Genomic DNA, 24,674 nt, shown 5'->3' on the forward strand with positions numbered 1-24,674 from the left:
ACTACAAGCATGTACTGAAACTAATATTTAGTTTTACCTAAGCATTACCTCAGGACCAGAGTTCCCTTTTAAAAAGTAGGGGGATCTCACCAAAAAAAAAAAAAAAAAGCCCTAAATTAGTCAAATTCTTTTGTGCATGGATGAACAACAGGAAAGCAAAGCCTTGGGGCCTCTGGGGAGGAACCCTGTCCCTGCAGACCTACTCTGATGTGCTTGGGAGATAAGGCTCCATAGTGACACTTAAGGAAAGGCCTGCTCACATTTGAATTTCTGCATTCCTCAAGAACAATTCATGGCAATCACTAACTTTGCAGAGGAGCTACATGAAAGCTTTGGCCAATGAATGAGGGTCATCTGCTCTTTATCACAAGGGTAAACCTCATCCTGGCCAGTTTCTAACCTTTTAACCCTGTGAATTCTTAATTTGCACATGAATAATGGAATTCTTGCCAAGAGTGCAACCTTCAGCTTCCAGTTTCTAACTTTAGAAACCAAGACCTGATCTCCTTGTGTGTTCAGATCTTAAACTCTTGGACAGATTAAAGTTTTTGATTTCCAAATGCAACACTAAACATTACAATTCTGAAGCAAAAGATAAGCTTATTGGCAAAACCTCTGACCAGGCAAAGTAAAAGAACATCCTCGCACCCTGCTGCTACCAGTAACTGAAGAGAGCATTTGCTTTTTTCCTCCAAAGAAAGAATGCCCATTTAATGCCTATTCTCCACCTGTTTAATATGTATAGTTCCTTCTGTGCCCTGACCACAAGGTAATTTGCCTTTGCAGCAACCGACAACTGCTTCTAAAAAGAAAAATTGTAAGGCTACAAAATCCCCCACAAAACTTTCATTTATTTCACTTAAAATGTCTGCAAAGTTCAATCAGTTCATGGTAGCAGGCAGAAACACTGTGAAAATGAGAGAAAAAACTAATTTTGCACGTGTTTTATGGGCTCCAAATCATCACAATACAAATTACTGCCCAATTTCACAGCTTTACAGTAAAGATGACATTCTGAAACCAGTCAGATTGGTGCATGACTAAGGAGAAGAGACTGCTACATAGGATAACTTCATGTTTGGCCACTAGTTAACCACTTAATCACTAAGTCAACAACACCTACTGTGATCATTATGGATCCGCTATCTCTTCCAGTTTTCTCCAACAGCCATAGAAAGCCTTTCAAGTACTCAAAGAAGAAAAAGAAACCTTTTGTCACAGTCTTAAAGGGGGGGAAGGAAAAAAAGAGCTGCAAAACAAGAATCTCACTCCACAGCACACAATCTGTTGGTTCACAAGTCTTTCTTGGTGAAAATCAACAAAATTAAACCACTTTTCTGATGAAATAATGTGTATGCAAGAAACAAACATTTACAGAAGTTCGGTATTGTCTGAATAAAAACAGATACTACAGTTGCATTACCAGGCTATTCTACTATAGTGCTCTGTACTATTCCAGAAGTTCTCTGATATTGAGCATAGAGTTCATCCTGCAGTGTCTCCAATTTAAAGTGGCCCTGAATTTTCTAGTCCTGCACACAGAATCCATCAGCCAACTGCTTAGCTTTATGTTGGTTAACAACAACAAAAAACCAACCAACCAAACAAAAAAAAACCACCTACCCTCTTAAGAGGGGTTTTCTTATTTTTAATTATGTTGACACTCTGAGACTTAGTGAGGTAAATTTAAATGTCAAAAATTGTAATACTTCATTCTTCACCATTTTACCAAAAGCACACAAGAACTATTTCGTCTATTAATCCTGTGTATGAGCTACATAAGAAATAATAAGTAGACAGGTTTTTGAAATGGAGAGTTCAGAGTTTCACATTCTTACAGCACGTGAAAACTCAGCACTCACTTGGAGCCACCTGCTTCCAGGATGGTTTTGAACCACCCAATGCTCTGGCTCACTGAACAAGGCTTTTCACACCTTCCTGGGGGATCTTCTGGGCAGTTTTTATAATCAGGTCAGAAGCATACAGAAAAAAACCTAACAAATGTTGACATTCACACATTTTTTTAACGTAAGCTAATGTACCAATTTTAATAACTAGTTTCAGATTGAATTTAGCAAAAGTTGCAATTTAGAACTAATGTCAAGTTTTCACAGAGGTACCAGCACCAGTTTTATTCATCTTGCTACTAAGAACAGGGTCGAAGAGGTCAAAGGAAGTCTTTTCCTATTAGATTAAGTTCATCAGTTAAGTCCTATTATAGAGGGAACATGAGAAGACTACATAAACTGTGTACTCTCTGTGTTATACTTTCTTTGAAATGAAAGTTTTCTTTACTTTGCCAAAATTTACTTTTCTTTGAAAAGTACATTCCCATGTACTTTTGGGAAGCAAAAGGAGATCATGTTATAGATTCAGTCTAGTGGCAAAGCTCTGCACTGCCATGGAGAAAGGCACGGCATTCAGTTCCTCACACATCTCTTGCCCAATGTTTAAAGATGATAGGAGAATGGAGGGCAACAAACACCCTGGGTCAGTTTGTTAAAGCCATAGAGGCACTTAGACATAGCTATTTCCTTCACCATTCATGCAGCAGTAGGGAGTCACCTTAGAAATGCAGCTCTCACTTCCTAGTGGAACCACAGAACAAGCCCTAATGGGAGGTTCCAGGGGAATCCCAAAAGGGACAGCAGCCACATCTGCTTGCCTGAACACGTGTCAGAACAGCAAGGCCTTACAGCTGCCCAGAAAACCCTTCCCCTCTTTCCTCTTCATTCTGCCCAGCCCCTAGATGGCACAACACAACATCAACCCACTGAAAAAAGTCTTTTTTATTTTTTTTTAATTGGATCTGTAGATAACCCTTTTAAGGGTGCTAGAACAGCACTTGAGAAATGAGACCCAGGACTTCTGTAGCCAGCATGACCCTGCATCACCACCTGCTCCAGAGACTGGTGACACACATAAGCCACCCACACAAGGCACCACTGCCCAAGAGGTGTCACAGGTGCCTGCACCACTTCTGCCACATGAGGGACTCAAAAACGGACCATCGTAAGTTTTTCCCATAATCTTTAAACATTTTAAAAGAAACAAAGGTTCTCTAGAATTGCTCTACAATTCTGCGTTTTAACTTTTCAGGTAGACAATCAAAACAATAGGTTGTTGTGTGCTCTTCAGGGAACTGCTGTCACAAACTCACGAGCAGGTTAATAAACAGGAGATGGGACTTACTTGCTAGTGTGAGGTGGCTTTTTTGACTGAGAATAGCCCCATATTTGTTCAGAGCTAAGCACTGGTAAAATCCTTCATCAGACAGTTCTCCCTTCTTTCCTTCCACCTCACTGATATACAACGAGCCATTGGATAAAGTGTAGATCCGCTCATTTTCAGATACTTTGCCTCCATTTTTCAGCCATGTAATAGTTATAGGAGCTTCACCACGGGCTTGGCAGTCTAAAACCACCGGATCCTTCCTTGAGACAGTAACGTCCTGAGGCTCTTTCACAAAAAACAGTTCACTAAAGCACCACACTCCTAAGAGAGAAGAAAAACACATTTTGCCTGTAAGGCCAAGACATGTAAGCAGAGACGTGCAATTTACCAAGCGCGCTGCGAGTCATCCCGCGGAACGCACAGCACGAGGTGAAGCTATCGCTATCACACGCTCCGAGCGCTCCCAACTCGCACAACTCTGCGGAAACTTGGTACTGACTCCAAGCGGCGCGAAGCCCCGAGGCTGTACAAAGCCAAGGAGCTGGAGAAGCAGCGCCTTCCCCAGCGGGCCGGGCACCGCCACGGCCGGGCGGGGGGCTCAGGGTGCGGGGAGCGCAGCGCCGGGGCCACACAGGTGCGACCGCTCCGCCGGCCCGCTCGCTAATTTTACAAGCCTGCCAAAGCAGCCGGAGCGGGGCGCGTCGTAAAAAACCTGATTTTACAAGGAATCGTTAGGCAAAGCCCCGAGCGCGGAGGGGCCGCGCACCGCCCGCTCCCCTCACGGCGCGAACAAAGCGCGGAGCCGCCGCCGGTTCCCGCTCCCTCCCCGGCCGGTCCCGCCGATGCCGGCTAAATAAAGCCACGTGCGGCGGGGCCGGGGCGGACAATGGGGCGCGGGCCGGCCGGACTCACCTGGCAGCGGGAGCAGCAGCGGCAGCAGCAGCGGCAGCAGCGTCCGCAGCAGCGGCCGGCGGCGGAGCGGCGCCATTCAGCGGGACGCGGCTGGCATGCCCCGCCGGCCGCTCCACACACCGGTCAGCGGGCGAGAGGAGGAGACTGCGGACGGACGGAGCGGCCCCGGCGCGCCCGTCCCGGCCCTACTCTCCGCATCTCTTCTCCATTGGCCTTTGGGGAGAAGGGGGCGAGGGGCAGGGCCGGCCGGAGGAGGGAGGGAGGGACGCCGCTGGACGGGGCGGGCCGCAGGGCGGGGGGTCGCGGCGGACAATGCGCCGGGGCGGCGGGGCTGGCCGGCCTGCCCCGAGCACGAGGGGCCGCGGGCTGCGGCGCCATCTGGGCCGAGCGCGGCTCCGCAGACGGGGCCCCTCCCGGGCAGCACCGGGACCCGACAGCAGCTCCCGCCGACCCCCGACCCGGGCAGGCGCTGCCGGCCGCGGTACTAACGGGCGGGCTGAGCCCCCCAGCCGCGGCGGGAGCTGCCGGCCATGCCTCCCCGGACACCGCGCGGCTCACCGGCGCGGCGAGCAGCGGCAACACGTGCGCTGGACCTGGCGCGGCGTTACCGAAGGGCTGTGCCAAGCCCAGAGCTGCCCGCCCCGAGCACCGAACCGGGGCAGGTGCTGAGCGGTGGACCCCGCACTGCCCCGCGCAGGTGCAGCACTGCCCAGGTGTAGCACTGCCCAGGTGTGCCACAGCACCTTCACACCCAGACAAAACTGGCCTTCCCACACGTGCAGACAAATGTTTGAGTTGGAGATGGGCATTGATCAGAAATAAAAAGCCAATTTTGTTAGTGGTTCTCCCCGTGCCCATCCTACAGCACCAATAAAATCACTTCCACATGGCCACGTGGAACAGTGCTGTGCTGTCGAGGATGAGCTGCTCTTTACTTACTGCCTCAGAAAACAACCTTAAGTTTACATCTGCCTCTAGCTTGCAAAAATGCAACTGACACTGCAAACATGGCTTGAGAATCATGCTATCACCACCCTCTAGATAATGTGTATGGGAGATACCATCAAATGCTGCCGCTATCATTTAAGCTTTCAGTTCCACCCCTGATTTTACTCCGTGCTTGCATCCAGCAATTTCTAATCTCTCTTTTTGTCTGTTCAGATTTCTAGTTACTAAAGTTACCGTGTAGGAAGGCATCTTCTTACTCAGCAGATTTGCCCTATGTTTGCATTCATTGTGAGAGCTGCTGACTTCAGTGACAGGCAAGTTTTTACTGCTTTTTGTTCCTGCCAGCGCTGCAAAGCTCACAGAGCTGAGAGCTGGCAGCCAAACCAGTCCCTTCTGCTGCATTATCACCGGGACTGCCTTACAGCCTGAGTCAGTGACTCCTCTGAAAGTCTTCAGGAGAAAATCAGAACTACCAAAATGTGATGTAAGCCATAGTTTGATGTACATCACCTTCCTCACCTGTCAAAAATACACAGACAGACTTTTCAGGGAAGGTAATTGGGAAATATTTGCTTTACATGCAAATCACCTACCCAAAAGGCATCCAGACAGTTTCAGTCATTTTGCAGAGCAGAACTACACATGCACTGCTTTGGTGTCCAAATAGGACCAAATGCAGCAACAGGATCCACTTGACCCAGTATTTTTCAATTTTCCTCAGTGTTTTAATTTATCTAATAAAAAAGGTGTGAACCATGAAAGAAAAAAAAATCACCAAAAGTTTTGTTTACATTATTTTTGAGCATTAATGACTAAATGTTCATTCTTTCACATGGTAAACTCACAACTTTCCTCTGCAGCTCATGCTGGCACTGTACTCTGTCCTGCTAAACTCTGGTTCATCAGTGAGACTGAATTTGAGATTTCCTACAGCTCAGCACACCTAGAAGACCAGCACAACAGGGAATGCAGTATCCAGTAACATTTCTATGCCAGATGCTTTGGTCAGTTGGTGGAGTGGCTGGAGCTGTCCCTGGGTAGATGTAAGGTCATTTCCCTGCAGACCTTGGCAGTGCTTCCTGCAGGCATGAGCTGTACTGCCCAGCACTGGACACTACCCCATTTGTCCCAGGGGAAACACCTCCTTTGCTCAATTCACTAGCTCTTTTTAAAGGAGGAGTTGGTCTGAGTTGACCAAGAGACAAAAAAACGCCAACAGAGAGAGAGCAAGTTGTAGTCCTGTCCTGCTTGTGGGCTGCTTTGCCCTAGCTGTGTCATCTGTGCTCATTCCTGTATTCTGCTGTGATGGGGAAACTGCTTTAACATCTCCCTGGACTACACTGTGCCATCAGGAGATTTTGTCTCATGAGATCAAATGCAATATTTGTCTTAAATGGCTTAGCAAGGAAAATGCTTCCCTCTGGAATGCTCCTTGTGCCTGGGTCTGGGCAGCTACAAATACCAATATTTTCATTGTCACATTTCTATTTAACAAAATAAGTAATAAAATTCCTCTAGAACTAAGCAGTTCAATGGCTAGATGAGCATTAACTCCCCCTCTTTAATTTGTCAGGATTCATTATTTTAACACATTTCCCAGTAATTAATTGGGTTAGAGATAGCGCAGACTTGTGATAACATATCTAAATTCACACATAACTGATAAACTCACTGAACCACAGTTTAAAGGCACTGCCAATTGTAACTTTGTCAAATACACCATATTAGTAAATATGCAGCCAATGAACACAATTATCTACTTGCCCAACCATTTCAGAAGCACTATCTTGAGAAAGACAGAAAGGCAGTGCAGGAGTACAAGATGTTGCCAGCCAACATAAACAAAGCTATTCCTACTTTGCTGCAGGGCAGCAATTTTTCTTCTGTCACCCACACAGACTTTTTTTGCTTGACTTGAGCTATCCAAACTTCCCCAGTTTTTTTGGATTCTTTTCAGATCCATATAAACCCTTTTCTATGCTTAGATTTTTGAGTCTGCAAACAAGCTGCACACAGCTTTCAAAAAATAATAACCTGTAATACTTGAGCAGTCAGCACTTCAATGTCTTATAACCCAAGCCAGTAGTAAGAGCTCTCTTTGAAGAGCTATCACTGGCTGGAACAACAGCATGCTGTCCATGTTGCTGTATGTAAATAACCTGATTTACCTTATACTGCATTTCAGCCTTAGCCCTGGCCAGACCAATCTATATGTTTCCAGGAAAGAAAGATTATAAAAATCAGATTGACATGAACAGATCTGACTTGAGGTTTTACTCCTCCATGGGCAGCTGGCAATGCATCCAGGACTGCTAAACTGAGCTAGAGCTATAAAATCCAGAATTTTGGTACAATTATGAACCAAAGAGAGGGATTTCCCAAACATTAATGAAATCTCATGACTGTGGTGTTTATACACTTTGCCTCAAGTGTTACCAACATCTCTAGAAAGCAAACTGATAGGCAGCAGTCTTCCCTGGGATGGAACGTAACAGTCTTGGGAAAGGGAAAGAAACTGAAAATTCAGTGTAACTGGACCTTCCCCAGGTGAACTCTGTATTTATGAGATCACCACAGCCACAAACCCAGGATGGAGAATGCAGTTTCTTTCCACATTAGAATAAGATTTTTCTGGTGTAAGAACATTTGCATCTCCTTTAGCTTAAAACAGAAACAGTCCTGTTTGGTCTGTGGTGAGTTTTGCACTGAGCATTTCACTCCTATCTGAGAAAATTTATAGCATCATGTTAGCTCTTTCATCCCTGTGGTCTGGAAAAAGCTGTCAGAGCAGCATAGATGGTGTTTGGCATGGCCACAAATGGCTTGAGCTGGGTTCCCACATGCTGCTGTATCCCACCTGATCTAACAAGCTCAGAAATGGGAATGTGGTTTTGCCCACATGATCTATTCTCCTGTTTTGGCTTCACATGGCTCTGCTTTAACATCACAATATCATGGAAGAGAAAAGGAGAGGAATGAGCACCTCTGGGTGGGAAACAGGAGAGGTGGGGAAAGAGTTATTTACAGCAGTTTAAAGTGTCTCCATTGGAATATGTGCAGTCAGAACACTATCATCAATTAGCTGTAGCCCATAAGAGGTGGCAGTAGGGTCCTGGAGCCCAAATCCATTCTCAAATGGGCATATAATCATTATCCTGGTCCCCCACAGGCTCAGCCCTTTCCTGCTGCCAGTGCCAGGTCCCAGATCATCCTCCAGCTCGGCTGGTAGGAGCTGCTGGGTGTCACTGCTGGTGTGGAGAAAGCTGGAGCTCCAGGCACTGCAGGGTACCAGCAGCACAGGCAGCTGAGCATGGCTGGAGCAGGAGTGGAGCTGCAGTCCACGGCAGGCTGGGAGCAATGGTAATTGCCAGAAACCTATTAACTGCAGGGGAATTACAGCAATTTGCAGCGGCCAGCTCTGCCTTCAGACAGAGTCCCTAGAGCCCAGCTAAGGGGCTGCCACGATGCTGCACTCCTGGCAGGGTGTCATTAACTCTTCTCAGGAAAGCCCCTTTTGTCCTTACAGTTCTTGCTCGGAGTGTTTTTGATCTGGTGTCACTGTAAGCATGTTTAGACACTTTCTTGTTTCTCGTGACAAACTCCTGACCCAATTACAACTGTATTCACAGATTTTAAGTGTGTTACACTAACTCTATTAGACCCACCATAAAAAATGTTTACTTTTGGCACATTTGGTCACTTAGTAGATTCTTGTTTCATTTGGAATCTGCGTACAGTTACCATCTCCATTGCCTTCTCAAAGGAGATTCACTCCTTCCATGAGCAGATGGGCAAGCACACTTTGGGCTGAGCCCTTGGGATGCTAATGAACTTTCTCTCCAGGGAGCCTTCCTGTACAGGAAAAGCACACCTTGACAAAAGGGATTTTAACACAGATCTCATCTGGTCATAAAACAACCCCAAAGTGAAAGGAGTAAAATTATTTGCTATATTAGCATTTTTCCCCCTTTCAGCTACCTTCCAGTGCTTCACTGGCCCAAATCAGTGGTGCACCTTTGCTAGGTTGTTTCACAGTGCCCTGGAGGCAGCCTCCAGATGTTTACCCCTACCCCTGAAGGTTTGTCACACCAGAATGAAGAGGAACCCTGCCATGAATTTCAGAAGGAGATGGATGACACCCCAACATCCTCCCCTTCCCCTGGAGGTAACAACAGGCAGTTTGGAAGAGCAACCTCACAGGGATCTGGCAAAGTGCATTCCCTGGCTCTTCCATGCCCATTTGCTGCTACTGGAAGGTGTGAAAAATACCTAAGTATTTTTGGTCAGTCAGCCTGCTGTTTCCCCAGTGCAAGCCACCAGATCTTGTTGGTACTTTAAACAAACCACACAGCTACAGAGAAAGGGGCATACCTAGTCCCAGATGCACTCTTGCCCTCTCATACAGTGTTAAGACTTTATGGTGTGGAGTTTGGATTTACTGCAGCTCCAAACTCTCTCTTCTAGCCTTCATGCCACAGCTGATGCTCGTCTGCTTCAGTGAACTTCTCTGGACATATAACCTGCTAGAAAAGCCTTTCTGTTTTTCAGTAGAGCTTGTTTTCTGGTTTATCTCCCTAGCCTGGCTCTTAGGTGTAGAAACACCAAGGGTTGCAACAAGGAGCAGCAGCAATAGCATGGGACAGCAGCTTGGATCAGCCAAACCACCACGAACATTTCCCAGGCCAGGCAGCTGCACACTCCTGCCATGCCACCTCGGGCTCTCAAACAAGGAGCTGAGCACAGTTTAATTCCTCTGAGCTCAGGGGTGCTCAGCACTCCTGGGAGGAAAGTCCTCAGCACTCAGCTGGCATGGGACCAAAGTGACAGCAGACTGGCAGCAGCTGGAATCTGCACACTGAAATATATGGACTATTTTCAAAAAGGGTTTATGCATACATAGAAATTGCAATGCACAAGAAGGGCCAACAAGTGGACAAGAGCTGTCCCATAAAATGCATTTGCAATGTATATATTTTTTAATTGGCTCAGTACAGTCTACTCTCTCAACCCATTCTCCAATACAGAAACAAACAAAATCCTGGAAATGCTGCAGCACTGTACTCTGAGGGTATCCTCCATAAATCAAAGTGTTTATGCACTGGGTCGATACCATAAGTATCAGACCAAGAATAATTGAACAGAAAGAAAATATCTCCCAGGTTACCCTTTTCTATGTTTACATCTATAAAGGAATCTCTCAGAGGCAGCTTTTTGTTAGTCTGTCATGCTTATCATGATAACCCACTGTTCTGCAGCTATTTGTTTAGCAAGAGGCATGAAATATGGTCTCCTTTCATCCCTATATAAGTTACCTCCATTCTGCTGTTACAACAGGAAACAGGCAAATAATTTCTTCCTCTTTTCCTTTATATGTTTGCAATGATAAAACAAATATTGGAAATAAAATAAAAACAAGACAAGTCAGAGGTTAGCTAGCATTTGGGCATACTGCTGAATATACCATGCTACAGATACCTATTTATTTTTTGCTGTGAAAGATTGCCTTTCCTTTGTCTTTGCATTCTCAGCATGTTAACAATGTGGTCTCTCCTCTTATCTACAATTTATCCCAAGGAACTATTAAAAAGAAGGATTGGAGGAGGCTTCCTGCTGCTCTTGTCCCATTTCATCTCACAGAGACATAAGGAATTGCTGGTCAGAGAGAGGCCACTTGGCCAAAGCAGGCTGTGCCCCATCGGTTTATCTCGGTGCTGCCAGCGCTGCTCCCTCCAGCGCACTGCCCTGTCACGGGAGAGCGATCGCCTCTCAGGAGTGTGAAGATAAACAGATTTGAAGCCTTCAAGGCATGTTCCCAGCACCTCCTCCCCCTCACACGCACACAGGCTCGGCCTGCAAATGCCCCTGTGCACAGCACAGCTTTGGGGATGGAGCCCGAGATGTTTGAAGGGCCACATGAAGCTGTGACTTGCACCAAAACGGCTTTACCAAGAATTCGGGCAAACCCGCTAAAGGCAACACCCTGGTGCAAGGAGCGAGCCACGGGGTGAGAACCAAGGGGAGCCAAAAGCTGGGCATTGCAGGGGTGATTTCTTTTGATGCCCAAATTACTGCCTCCCTCAGCTGCAGTTGCTGGGATTTTATCTCAGCTGGGCTGCAGGAGTCTCTTGGGGCCCTATGGGGATCTCCCCTATTGAAAGGCTCTGGAAGAGCTGTCTGCCCACTGCTGGCCAAGTTACGAAGGCAAGAGACACAGCTGGACCACAGTGCCCTGCGTGGCCCAAGGGACTGTGGGGAAACAAAGCAGCACACCCCAATTCCTCCTTCCCCTGCATTGTTACTAACCTGGTTTAGGTCTCCACCTAGTCCCTGCTGAGCCACAGCAGAGCACGAGGAGCTCAGAAGCTCTGCTGGAAGCACAGCCCCAGGTGCCGTCAGTTTAATGCAATTTAGCACTTCCCAACCCAGCACAGGCACTGCAAAGAGGTTGTGTGGCTAAGCGAGGAATCAAGAGAACTAATTCTGATGAAAATATGTTGGGGGGGCCATAAATTACAACTTTTTTTTGTTTTGCTGGCATTTATTCTCTGGTTCCATTTAGTGTGTGTCATGCACAGGTATGTCTGCTTAATGCATCAGGAGAGCAACCAGCAGTTAAACCAGCAGTTAAAGCTGCTTGTAGTATAACTTGGTTTCAGCTGTGCTGCTACCCAGCTCTTTGTGCTGCCAATCATTAGCTCAGGATTACATTTGCTAAATGCTAAATAACATTTTGCTGTCATTTACGATCAGATACCTCTGTAAGATCACAGTGGCCAAATGCTGGCACACGATAGAACTTATATTGTTTAAGTAATACACATATGGAATACAAAATGTTCATGCTAAGGAAACAGGGGGAAGAAATATACCTGGTGTGTGGAGAGATTGGTTATGACAAGTCAGGGAGTCAAACTGCCCTCATCTGCTCAGTTGAGGACCAGGCCAGTGCAAGTCACTTGGTGGAAATCCTGCGTGGAGTGGCTGGGAACATCCCAGCCAGCCTCAGCAAGCTGCAGCACCCAAAGCATGATGCCTAACAGAGCAAACCTTCAACATACAGACAGCAGCCCTCCAAATCCTGCCGAGTGTCCAAACGACTTTGGCTCCAGGAGGAGCTGCCCCCATTAACACATCCAGCGCAGGATGTCCCCAGTCACACCCTGAGCCCACTCCACAGCCCAGCCCTGCGGCAGCTGCAGCCCCACACTGACTGACTGAGCTGCTTCAGTTAGTTACAGGATCAGGATTAATTTCTTTCTCCAGTGAGAGATCAACTGATCCAGCCTGTTTGCACCTTAAGAGTCAATTAAGTAGCTGGACCTTTTCCAGTACAGAGAAGCATTTACATGACCAAAATGTTGTTCACTTTTCTAATTCAGGTCTATGCAAGCATACAAAATTTCAGCTTCACCTCTTATCTTTACAAACTTGTAGTCTTTTATATAAATGAAAATTTGATCTTAGAAAGGCTTACGGTCAGACTCCAAATTCTCAGTGTGGAGAATAGCAAAATTAATTAATTTGCAAAAGAATTTTAGCTACATGTTAATAGAACTCAATTATATTATATTGGATGAAGCAGCACCTCATGTTTTGATAGCTAACCTTTAATTATACTAAGAAAAGCACTTTTAACATTCTGATAAAGCAGAGAGAATTACTTTTTACTAGCCTGTGAAATAATTTCCAGTGAGTCCTCAGCACAGGATGCCTATAACTATTGGGCTGGGACCCAACATAGGAATGAACAGCTTCTCAGTCCCCCAGGTTTTGGTCCATTTCTGCAGGTCTACATAGAAAGGCAGGCATTTATTTAAAAGGCTGCACTACAACAAGCAATAGTGCATGAACAATTAATTAGGAATAAATCTATTAAGGATGGACAATTAATTGCTGGGCAGCAATACACAGAATGGGGAGCTCATAACTCCATCAAACACTTTGTGAAACTGAATTTATTTTCTAATTGTCATAACTAGAAAATAATGTGTTGCAGCTATTCAAAGTAAATAAACTATTTGTACAGAAACCACAGCTTCAGCTAGCGAGTAATTTCTAATCTCTTCTATAGAGAAATTCCTTTACTTTCTTCTTTAAGGAAGAAAGCAGATTTTCCAGACAAAGGGATGGCATGGCCTGGCCAGGGTAACTTCTATTAAAGTGGCATAGTTTGTCATATCTGACAACCCACTGAAGAAAGTTATCACTGGTTAAGGGCCTGACCCTGCATTCCTTAAGTAGACAAAAATCCCTTTGAAGTCAATGAAGCATCCTGCTCAGATAACTGTATCAGGATTTGGCAATTAATGAAAACTTCAAATTTCTTAAGTAGCTTATAAAAGGTTTCCCCTGAAAAACAACTATTACATGTTACTCACAGCAACTCCTTGGCAGTGTGGGTTTGCTTCCAGCAGCTCTTGCAGCACAGGAACTGTTTTTCACAAACTAGAAATTACCAAAAGTCAAAATCACATTGTTTTCTATTTGCACTGATCTGCCTTAAGTGTCCTTCTCTAGCTGATGTCTAGTTGAAGGTTTTGACAGCTTTGCATTCAAAAGGTCAGTAAGCAGTCCTCAGGGCAATTTGATTTAAACCTCTAGTGTTTTGCATACTCCCAAACAGCAGCACATAGAAGGAGGTATATTCACAGCCTCTAAAAGGTCATACTTCCCAGCCCTCAAAACAAAACCCCAATCAGAAATATTTCAGCTTGTAGAAAATATCAGAAAAGCTATCAGACAATTATGAAAACATTTTCCATTAAATTAAACTCAAAAGGGGTTAAGAAAAACAAATGGTAATGTATGTTTTTAGACTGTAGTGTATTTCAACAGAAAGTTTTACATTCTGTCACATTTGAGAAGGCTGCCTTATCTGTCTTTCCTCAAGAGGCAGGCTCACTTACTTAATGTCTGTTTAGGTTTTCCAAGCTGCTTGGCCTCCCCCCTCCCCAAAATCCCAAGCCTCTCTCTGGGATGAGAACCTGAAACCTACAATGTAAAATTTGTTTGAAGTCTCATTAAGCAAGAAAACTCAAATTAAGGACAGCTCAGCAAAACAAAACATTTTTTTACAGAATCACGTGGACATAAACCAAGCATTTCATGGAAGTTCTCCCTCATTATCCCCTTTGTGAGCTGTTTGTATTCTGATTAGCGTGCTAATGATATATGTTCCACAGAGAAAAAGCAATTAAGTCTCCACTTCAAAGAAAAATGATTTAGTACAAGAGCACCAAAGCTTGTGCTTGCATCTCCTACTGATTCTGTGATGCCACAGAGCAAAATGGCAGCTGTTAAATGCTTAATTCCCATTTATAACCATGGAAGATGGTAGGTGTTGGTTGCCTTTTAAATGTATAGACATATCAAAAACATTTTTCTATGACACCAGAGGTATGGATCCTTGGTGGTGGTCAAACTGCAGATAAATTAATTCCTCTCAGTTCACATCACAAGAACTGCACATTGACTCTTTTAAAGAAAGAGTTGATTTAAAAGGGGACATATTAAAGTAAAACCAACTGCCTGATGAAAAGCAGAATCTCATACAAAGAAAATACCATCATAAGACCCTACGTGAAGAACTCAAGCACCACAACAAACTATTTAATGAGAAACAGAAAGGGAAACACACATAGCATGAAAAATGACAGACAGAAGAGTCCAATCTCCTAACAACTGACACCATTTTTGACCACACAAGAAATGAGTAAAATGAAGACAATATTTAAAAGTACATATATTCAGTTTTAAGTATTTCATATGTGTTTCAGCATGTTACCATTGTCACAATGCAATACCCACCCTAGGGAATTGATGAGTATCATGTATTTGGTGAGTAATGCTGAAATTGCACAGAAAAAAGTACAGGAGAGGGAAAAAAAAAGGAAATCTGTGCTGATCCAGGACACGTTCCACATTGACAGTACGCCAGAGGCAGCTGTGGATTTCAAGGAGATGTGCAGATTTTTGTAAAGATGTCATCAATTAGTGAAATAGCACCAAACTCTGCTATGGATTTACAGAACAAATCAAATGTCAAGGCACTAGACAGCTTACAAAGTAAGTGTATGTATGGAATAGTGAGGTTAGAAAGACAAAAACAGGATAAAGAAAAAAAATTAGTCATTTACACTTAGGTATTTTGCCTAGGTTTGATGCACTAGTACTCAACCTAGTCTCTAATTTAAAAAAACTTGATATGCTACAGATGTGATTTTTTAATAGTAATTAAAAATAATTTAAGTCACGTATCCTTCAAACTGCATAAGTGAAGACTCAATGGCTCTTTCTGTAAAAATTATTGGTTTTAAATTCCTCTTAACCCACAGCTCTGTCTCATGATGCAGCCAGAATTCTAAAGAATCACCTGCACCACCTTGAGAAGTGAGACTTGATACAAGTAACACCCAGCCTAAAAACCTCTCTGTTGAAAGAAACTAATTCTGAAGGGAAAAAACTACAGCCCCCGCTGCCCCAGACTTCCAAGTGAGTGTTGAATGTATCTTGTTCATGCCTAAAATCTCATTTCCCTACCACCAGACTGCAGAGCAATTCCACAGACATGATAACCTTCAGAGTAAATGAGAAATTCTAGAGAAAGACAATTTCTTACCAAAACCCTTTAAGTCAACACAAATCAAATTAGTGACACGGACTGAAAAATCTAGGAAAGCCTCAGCCACAGCAGTCTAAGCAGACCTTTGAATTAGGAACAGTTTACACTGCAAGTCTTTCTTGCAGCTAACCTATATACTTACCTTTTTTAGGCTAAATAAATTCACTTCTTCAAAAACATCATAACTATTTATTTAGAAACACCCTTTCCTATATAACTGCAATAATTAATACACAAATAAACACCACCACCATCCTTATTAAACACGCAACAGGAATGGTTTAACCTCCTAGGGAAGTTCAGCCCCTGAAAAGTTTCCTGGAGGTTTCACACCATCCTAACACAGCTAAGTCCCTGTGCCAGCAGCTCCTATCCCTGCTGTGCCAGCAGCTCCCATCCCTGCTGTGCCAGCAGCTCCCATCCCTGTGCTGTCCCATCACCCACTGACCCCGGGAGGCCAGGGTGAACCCCCGGGGAAACCTGGCCCTGCTGTCTCCAGCACCCAGGGAGGCCCTGCAGCCTCTCCCAGCCCAGCCAAGAGTCCAAATCCCAGGCAGAGCCTCCACTGGGGTCTCCATGTTCTATACAAGATGCCTGGAATCAGCATGGAGCTGCAGAAGCCACAACAAACAGCAGGGAACTGACCAGGATATTTCCTAGACTGGTGTCTCCTCTGGCCCAGACCCACAAGGGTCTGTACCTGCCTGCTGCCCCTTCCACAGTCCACCCTGCATCCAGCCATACAAGCCATATCTTCTACTCCTCCTGGCTTTTCCCTAGCTGCCTCTGTGTTCAGGCACACAAGGCAGGCCCCTTCAGCCTGTGGCATCCTCCACAAAGGCTGCCTCACTCCCAGCACCGTACCCCAGTTGAGCTGAGAGAAGGAACACCTCTCCTCTCAGGAAAGGCTGAGAGAATTGGGATTGTTCTGGAAAAGAGGCTTCAGGGTGACCTAATTTTGGCTCTACAATAACTAAAGGGAGCTTACAGGACAGATGGGGCAAAGCATGTAGAGACAGAACAAGGGGGAATGGGTTCAAACTGAAAGAGTAGGTTTAGATTAGATATTAGGAAAAACTTCTTTACTGTGAGGATGATGAGGGTTGGAACTGGATGATCTTCAAGGTCCCATTCCTACCAAGGCCATTCTATGATACTCAGCACCACCAACCTCTCCTTTACTTAAGCACAAGCTGCTATCACCATTCCCCAACAAACCTAGTTTAAAGCCCACAGAAGGGACATGCTGCTGGGCACTCCCTGCTGCTGGTGCAGTTTCAGGGTCCCTCTGGCACTCCCCACCCAGGTGTGCTGGCTGTGCAGCTGCTGGGGATGTTCCCAGAGCAGGGAGGAGCCTGGCCCTGCCTCACCTGGTCAGCGGCGTTGCTGAGGAGCTCCTCTGCCCTCAGTGTCCCTAGGCTGGCTGTGCACTGCAGGCTGACAGCGACCTAGAGCTTCTGGAAAAACACAAGGTGCATTTTTGCAAGGCTGCATATCTTGGGAGTAGAGCACCAGGAAACAGCACTGCTGTATCTTCACTGCTCTGCAAGAGTAGCAGCATGTTGTGCTGGAGCTACTGCCATGGCCTACCTACGAGTATAAAAATTACTCAATTCTTGCCATTTCAAGTGCTGATTTGCACTTCAAAGAACTGAATCACAACTTATTAGAATAAACTTTTATTTACTGCTCTCAGGATCCTTATTTTATGCTTTAAAGTATGCAACAAAACCTGCTACATTCAAATCTATACAGATTTACTGATATATCATTCACGTTTTACAAAACTGCATATAGATTTGGGAAATTTATATAAGTTACCTTTATTTACATGTAATACTCTCAGTCCTAATGACCTAGTCAAAGGATAAAACAAAGTGGGATTTTAAATATCCCTTAAGACCCATTAACATTTGTTACATAATTTACATATCTTCAGAGAGATGTGCTACACTTCCTTCTTGCATATTTATAAAGACTGTGACTAAACAGAAATTTGCTGGCCAAAGCTAGGTACTGTCATTCCCTCAGAACATATTGGTAATAAAATGTTAAAATTTAAGCAAGCCAGGTATTCAAACCAACAGTTTTCTTTCAGAATCAACTTTACTAATCATTTTAACCAGCACTTGCTCAAAAAAAATTGTTAACATTAATACAAAAAATACCCACATTTACAAAAGAAATCAAACTAATATTTATATATGACAAGTTGATCTACAATAAATTGCACATTGTTGGTTATGACTTTGGTTATACTGTATTAACAAATTTGGTTTCTAGACTAACAGTGGAGAAAAAAATATAAAAATGCAGCTGTAGGAACTAGCAACCTGTAAACATATCACAGAACCAAATTCTGCACCTGACCACATGTGCATAACCTCCATGCAGGTCAGAGGAGTTTGCACATAACAGACTGCTGAATTTGGCCCAGAAAACCCTGTAAACATGTTCTTTATTGTTATGTAGTGCAATACTGCAAGAATGGATAATAAAGGCCTCTAACTATCAGTAACTAAATACTGAGTGATATCCATATAAATTTCACTTTAAGATTGATTTGTTGCAAAAGACTGAATTGAAAATATTATCCATTGTTCAACTACAAATTTATCAAAAAAAGTGATGAACACTCAATAAACCAACATTAGCATACAAATTCAAACAAAAAAAGGATATAATTTTTCATTAAAACTCAGATTTATGCTGCTTATCTGTTTTGTATAAAAATCTTGGGTTTGTTAGAATGTTTTAGCAAAAGCAAGTTAGAAACAGAAGTCTAACAACTGTGACAGCAAGTCAGTGTTCTCCAAACTGATGGCTGATAACGCAAACAACTGCTTTCCAATGTTTTACCTAATATGCTGAATTATAAGGTGCTTTGGGCAGATCTGTTGCAAAGAGCATGAAGCAGCATAGATTATCATATTGTAGTACATGAAGTTTGCTGGGTTTGTTGCTTTTTTTTTTTGTTGGAGTTTTTTTAAAAACCATTTAACAATTTCAGTTGTTCCTCTTAAAGCAGCAAATCCAATTTAAATCCTCTGCAAAGATTTCTTCACAGCTTTACTTCAGTAGTTTACGGCAGGACAGTCTCAAATATTGTACAAGAGGCAACTGCTAAAAACATTTTCGTTTTTGACTTACTTGGCACTGGCTGATCCAATGTGTATACTGCATGTATTAGCAAAGTACACGAAACTATGGAAATGACAGAATTTTCAAAAGTTAGTAATTTTTAATACTTAGTTATTTTACATGTGATACTATGAAGATTCAATAGCCATGTGACTAAATACAATGGTAGTCCCTGGAAAAGTCAAATTTGTTTGTAAACCCTTAAAATGAAATTGCAGCACTGGACCAATGTAATTTATGTCTGTGTCTCAATCAACCCCATCAAAACCCTGAGTGTTTTCAATCGCTAGAAGAAGTTTATCCCATAAATCTTCAAATGAGTCATATGGAGGCAAATCCAAGCGATTAAAGCTGAAAAACAGACGAAAACTCTTAAGTATTTTATTGCTCTTATTAAAGGTCATATTTTTATCTAAATTAAATACTCACCAGGTATGAGCTCTTGGCAGTTTTTCAGGGGTACCCCACTGTTCAACTGTGAACAACTGTGGTCCATTTGAACCTGCAGAAAAGAACACATCAATTTTCACCTTATGAGATGCTTTTATAATCAGAAATTCAAATTATGACATATTTGGGGGTTTTGTAATCCAGTTCTGACATTAGAAGGAGCTATCTATATGAATAAAATACAAACTATATTCCATAATGGTCAATAATCCCAATTCACTTGTATTTTAACTATTTCTAGCTATGCCTAATTTCAAGAGACTTTTACACCTTAAGCTCAGAAGCCTAAGATCTAAATGCATACACAGAGTAGCTGGCACTGAAAATTTTATGGACAAGACAATTTTATACCGTGATAACTTTTGCATGTAAAAACTTCTACATGTTTATCACCATGTGCCAAGTTATACAACCTGGCAGAAAGTATTCAATGTCCACCTTTACCTGTGCAACACAAAGCAGTGTGAGAACTTCTGAAACATTGTAATCGTGTGTACTCCCTAGATGTTCTTATGTACCTGAGAGAACAATTTTTTTGCTAGCAAGGGCAGCCCCAGCTCCCTCTGTCCCTTCAGCAACTGTCCTACAGTATCTCATATCTCAAAGTTCCTTGGACTCCTCAACTCTCACCAAGTAGATGCAAAAGGGCATTTGGTGATGGTTTCCTTAAGCCTTTGTGTATGTCTGGAGAAGACCATGGAGTTTAAAAAAAGAAAGAAAAAGAATCCACTATCTTGTCAGAGAATGTCTGTTCAGTGTCCTAGTTGTCCAGCGTGGGTGGGTTTGCTCTGGTTTGAGGAGCAGAAATGCCTGTCTGTGCCACGAGAGGGAGATCTCCGCTAGGAAGCTCCAGGGCTGCTGGGAAGGAACAGCCAGGCAGCAGCAAAGCACCCAGGACCAGCACAGAACACTGAAAATCCACCTACAGTTCTTCCAGTACAAGGTACAGGAAATATAAGTGTTACTGGGGTTTAGTAAGGATGGCATGCTGGCCACAGAAATAACTGTAAGAGAAACAAACAAAGCACTGTGCAAGACAACTGCTAGTTGAACTTTTCATTAACGAGTGAGTGACTACAACTACAGAAGACTGCCTAAGGATACTCTGATCTCGGGCCAGAAAGAAGTCAAGAACTTCAGCAGTTTCTTTCCCTGTATGACTTCTTAGTTCCATCTCCAGCAGTGTTTTTAGACAAAGAAAACAGAACTCCTGAGGCAGCAGAATTCTGACTGGGTTCCCCTGCAATGAGCATGTGCCCTAACACCGACAGTGCCAAGGTTCAGGTGCAGCAGCAGACATAGCTCAAGCCTGCTGAGGCCACTGTCCCTCACACTGGAACTCACAATTCATTTACTGATGGAACAGAAAATAAACCAATTATTTATGATGAAAATGAAGACATGGAGAAAAGGGAACACATGATGGGTGGTTTTGTTCACAATCCTTTTGTTTTATAAACAAATTAATGTCTTGTTTATAGAAAAGGAAATGTTTAATCAAAGCAGCAAGTTAGGCTATTCAGTCAACTGCACAGCATCTCAAGCACTTTTAACCTTAATAAAGTAGTCTAGCAGAAAACACAACAGCTGATGGCAGCTGAGAACAGACTTCCCCTAAGCCAAGCATCCTCACCCTCAGTGGGCTGCTCTATCTGCTAGCCTGTGCTCTGCCTGCAGTGGCTTTTCTGGCTTTGCTATTGAAATTTGCTCCCCGCTGTCATCTGCTTGTTTCAGTCTCAGCGTTGTAGGTTCACTACTTTTTTTCTGGCATTATGTTTAAGTCGTGTCATTTCAGTGGTCCCCTTTGGAGTATATCCTTACAAACAATTGCATCTGTACAACTGTGGCTTGTGAGCAGATAAAAGCAGTTGGGGCACTGAAGTTAACTGCTGATGCCAGCATGTCTTTGTAATCAGATCTTGGATAACTGAGAATTTTCTTTAAGCTCAATCATGTGTTAAACAGGGATTTTTGCAGCTCTTGAGAACTTTAAAAATCCACATTCATTTGAGAAGTCCTATAAATTCAAAAACTTCCAAACCCAGAAATAAAACAAAGTATTTCTAACACATGGGAAATGTGTGATATATGTGACTCTTCTCTAACTTTGTTTCTTATAATGGCAAGTACATACTAATTCTTAAAACTGAATTTGGAAAATAATTTGCCAATGTCTGGAGTCAAACATCAGGACAATGTTGGTATCAGGTTCTTTGTTATTTAATTGTGAAGATAATCTTAAGTACTCACCATACAGCTCAGCAAACCCATTCATGGGAACACGTGATGTGCCAGTAACAAACTGAAGTAATCTTATTCTCTTTTCAGAGTCCATCATTAAGACTGCCTAGGTATAATAATGATTACAATTAAAGATTTATTTTTTAAATTAAGGTTTTAAGCTAGTAGACTTATTCAACATAGTATCTACCTCTAAATCATCATCTTTGATATACATATGCATTTTTTTAGTGACATACACAGTCTACTTCTCTGTTTATTGCTTAAAGCTATGAAGTCAACAATTTTTTAATGGCACAGTAACAAGAGTATGGTTACTGGCTTAGCAGACTGTTAAAATGCTTCCCTTGAAGATCTGGGCCCCTACTTTCTTTGAAGTTTCTTGATGTTATGAACTAGAAGCCAAATTCCTGTAATTTATTAAACAGAAGAGTTTAACACCTCTTTAGTGTAACCATGCCAGGAAAACCTACACAAATATTTTTAACCCCAGTCAGACATGGATTCTTTTTGAAAAAGCAAGCATCAGTATTACGTTTGCATTCTTACCATGCATCTCATCTTTAGTTTCCTTACTTTCTCAAGAATTTTAATGGTCAAATAATATTTACCTAACCTTTTAATAAATCACACTATAAAACAGTATAGCAGAAAGGCAGCAGCTTTTGAACACATTTTCAATAAGAAAACATTAGAATTTCACAATACCTTCCAGAACCACTGTATTACTTGATGGTTTATGTTGTAGCCATTTTTGTATTTTGTATGTAGTTTCCAATCAGCCACGTCCACATCTCCCAATCCACACATTAATAACTACACAGATAAAAAAACCCAAACAAACAACATCAAAGTTTAAGTCAGTAAAAACTTAAATTTCAATATAATTTGTCTTCTTTTCCATTATACACTTACCTCTAGCTCATTTTCATCAAATATTTTAATCAGATCCTGTGGTATTAGTTCAAAGAAGCCCTAAAAAGATGAGGGAAGTTTGTAAAAATCAAGTCAGCATTATTTAAGCATTTTTAGCCATGGAGAAGGATATTTAGAGGCTTTGGTAAACAGAGCCAAAACAATATATCAAATACAGATGTTTGGACACCAGTAGTCCCCAGTTTTGTTACAGTACTTTTAACTGACTTCTCACATCTTTATTGTGCAACACTGAGTGATGAGTATGGAAGTACACATATTGTATATGTAATACAATGTATAAAAATAAGGGTAAATTACCTGGTTTGAATCAAACTAATATAATTTAATTAAGTTTAATTTCTGCAAAGGTCAATAAATAGTTTGCTCTACAGCTAAAGCTGTCAGTCAGGATTGAGAAATGCACAAATTTTTCAATATGAACTAAACACCTCAGTAAAAACATACCAAAATATTTTTAACTCTGAAATAATTCAAAGCTGACACTACAAACAGTATCACTGCTTTTTTTTACATCTTTTACAAAATTATCTGTGGGTCTTCAGGATATCCAAAAAAACCTTAGTATCAGATGCAACACACTCTTAGAAGAACTTATTTTGTAATTAAAATTATACCTCTTTAAAGGCTGTCATTTGTTTCTGTACTCTGCTCACGAATCTCCACTGAATTACAAGACTGCAAAAAACCAAACAAAACCACATTTAAAATAAAAGTGACTTATATACAAAGGAACAGCTTAATTTGGTACATAAAGCTAACACAGAGCCCCTGTACTAGAGGGGCAACCCAGTGAGATACATTGCACACAGCAGCCACTACTCACTGAATGTAGTCTCTCTTGTTCTTGTTGGTGACAACTATTTCTGATCCACCACTTTTCAGTTCATGTTGATGAGTCTAAATGCAATGCACAGAACAGGTCATAACAAGGGGAGTAAGTAACAGAATTCATATGTTAATATCAAGTAATTCATGCAACTCTTGAAGACTGCAGAATTTGAAATCTATAAGAAATACATCCAGTCACACAGGTCACCTAATAAATAGAATGTGGTACATTAAAAAAAAAAAGTATTATTGAGGGGTGCTAGACTGCAATGGGAAACCTCCATTTTTTCTGACCTGCTATAACACACCATCCAAGACTGCACACAAGTTCAGAGTAATGCTGACTTCACTAACTGCATATTCCATGACCCAGCCTCCAAATCTCAAGGAAAAACAATTTCAGAAACCATTTCAGCAGTGATCCCAGTAGGTGAATCATTGTGCATCTCTTACAAAGTGGCTTATACTGCTAGAACCTCAGGAGACAAGTATCTCATTTTCAGTTATCATGGATGTACATTTTCATTGCTTTTTCTTAGGATCACTGTCATTACACAAGACCACAAAGGTTATTATCCTACTTAGATCTAGTTGGCACCTGTACTTTGGAAGTTTTATTCAAGACCTGTGGTATTTCTACATGAGTTAAATAGCTTTGTACACAGTAAGAAACTTATTCATTCTACAGGTTTCTAGTACATCTTAAAAGAAAAGAAAAACATGTTATCTCCCAGTGATTCCAGTAAGTTTCCAAAAGAGCTCATCTTTTCCAGCCAATCACATAAACCCAGCCTCTACTCCAGATCAAGTAATGGGACTATGAATATCTTAGTCTTGGTTGCCTTCACAGCAACACTCCATTTCAATGCAAGTAATATTTAACAAAAAGCACAAGCAATTTTTTAAAGCTCTGCTTATTTCCTAGTCCTTTATCACAGTCAGGGTAAAAGCACTGCATGAGTGAAAAGCAGCTGAGTGAGCAAAGGGGTTTTCTTAACATTATACAGATAAAATCACCTAATTTCACAGATCAAATATTTTCTTTCATATTTTGTCTATTCTATTTTACATAAATATACTAACCTGACCAAAAAGTTCTTCATCAACTATGAATCTGAGGTCCAGTTCTGTTGGATCATTTTCAAGAATCCATCTCAGAGAATTGTAGTATTCACTATCCTGAAAAAGAATAACAAAATAGTAAAAACAAAATAGAGTGTTTAGTTTATAAACTGCAAAAGGTTCCATGACAGCCCAGTGAACACTGCTACCTACGGTAATCCTGTACTGGATACAGAGACATTGCAGCTGTACAAAGCTCTGAAGACCTTTGAAACCCAAAGGTTCAGCAATCTATGTAAATGTCTCACATAGCAAATGGTGGTAAGATGGTATAACATTATCTGAAGTAATATATTTT

At 42.3% G+C, this 24,674-nt stretch overlaps 2 protein-coding genes across 4 annotated transcripts in view; both read right to left on the bottom strand.

The window, feature by feature from the left end:
• PRTG (protogenin) overlaps positions 1-4,258 on the bottom strand; it is a 76,670-nt gene extending 72,412 nt beyond the window's left edge. Inside the window, exons 1-2 of the mRNA XM_085070695.1 lie at positions 4,087-4,258; positions 3,193-3,495 (exon numbers count right to left, since the gene is read on the bottom strand). Of these exons, the coding sequence (XP_084926821.1) occupies positions 3,193-3,495; positions 4,087-4,162 (379 nt within the window). The 5' untranslated portion in view covers positions 4,163-4,258. The remainder of the gene's footprint in view (positions 1-3,192; positions 3,496-4,086) is intronic.
• Positions 4,259-17,318: 13,060 nt separating this feature from the next.
• Positions 17,319-24,674, bottom strand: part of NEDD4 (NEDD4 E3 ubiquitin protein ligase) — a 50,540-nt gene continuing 43,184 nt past the window's right edge. For all 3 annotated transcript variants that reach the window (XM_085070699.1, XM_085070698.1, XM_085070697.1), the window contains 8 exons: positions 24,338-24,433; positions 23,250-23,323; positions 23,041-23,101; positions 22,403-22,462; positions 22,196-22,303; positions 21,497-21,593; positions 19,226-19,298; positions 17,319-19,147 (listed from right to left, as the gene is read on the bottom strand). In XM_085070699.1, the coding sequence (XP_084926825.1) occupies positions 19,045-19,147; positions 19,226-19,298; positions 21,497-21,593; positions 22,196-22,303; positions 22,403-22,462; positions 23,041-23,101; positions 23,250-23,323; positions 24,338-24,433 (672 nt within the window). In that variant the 3' untranslated portion in view covers positions 17,319-19,044. The remainder of the gene's footprint in view (positions 19,148-19,225; positions 19,299-21,496; positions 21,594-22,195; positions 22,304-22,402; positions 22,463-23,040; positions 23,102-23,249; positions 23,324-24,337; positions 24,434-24,674) is intronic.

Source organism: Lichenostomus cassidix, chromosome 10 (assembly GCF_008360975.1).
Source record: "Lichenostomus cassidix isolate B80296 chromosome 10, HeHo_3.0, whole genome shotgun sequence".
NCBI lineage: Eukaryota > Metazoa > Chordata > Aves > Passeriformes > Meliphagidae > Lichenostomus > Lichenostomus cassidix.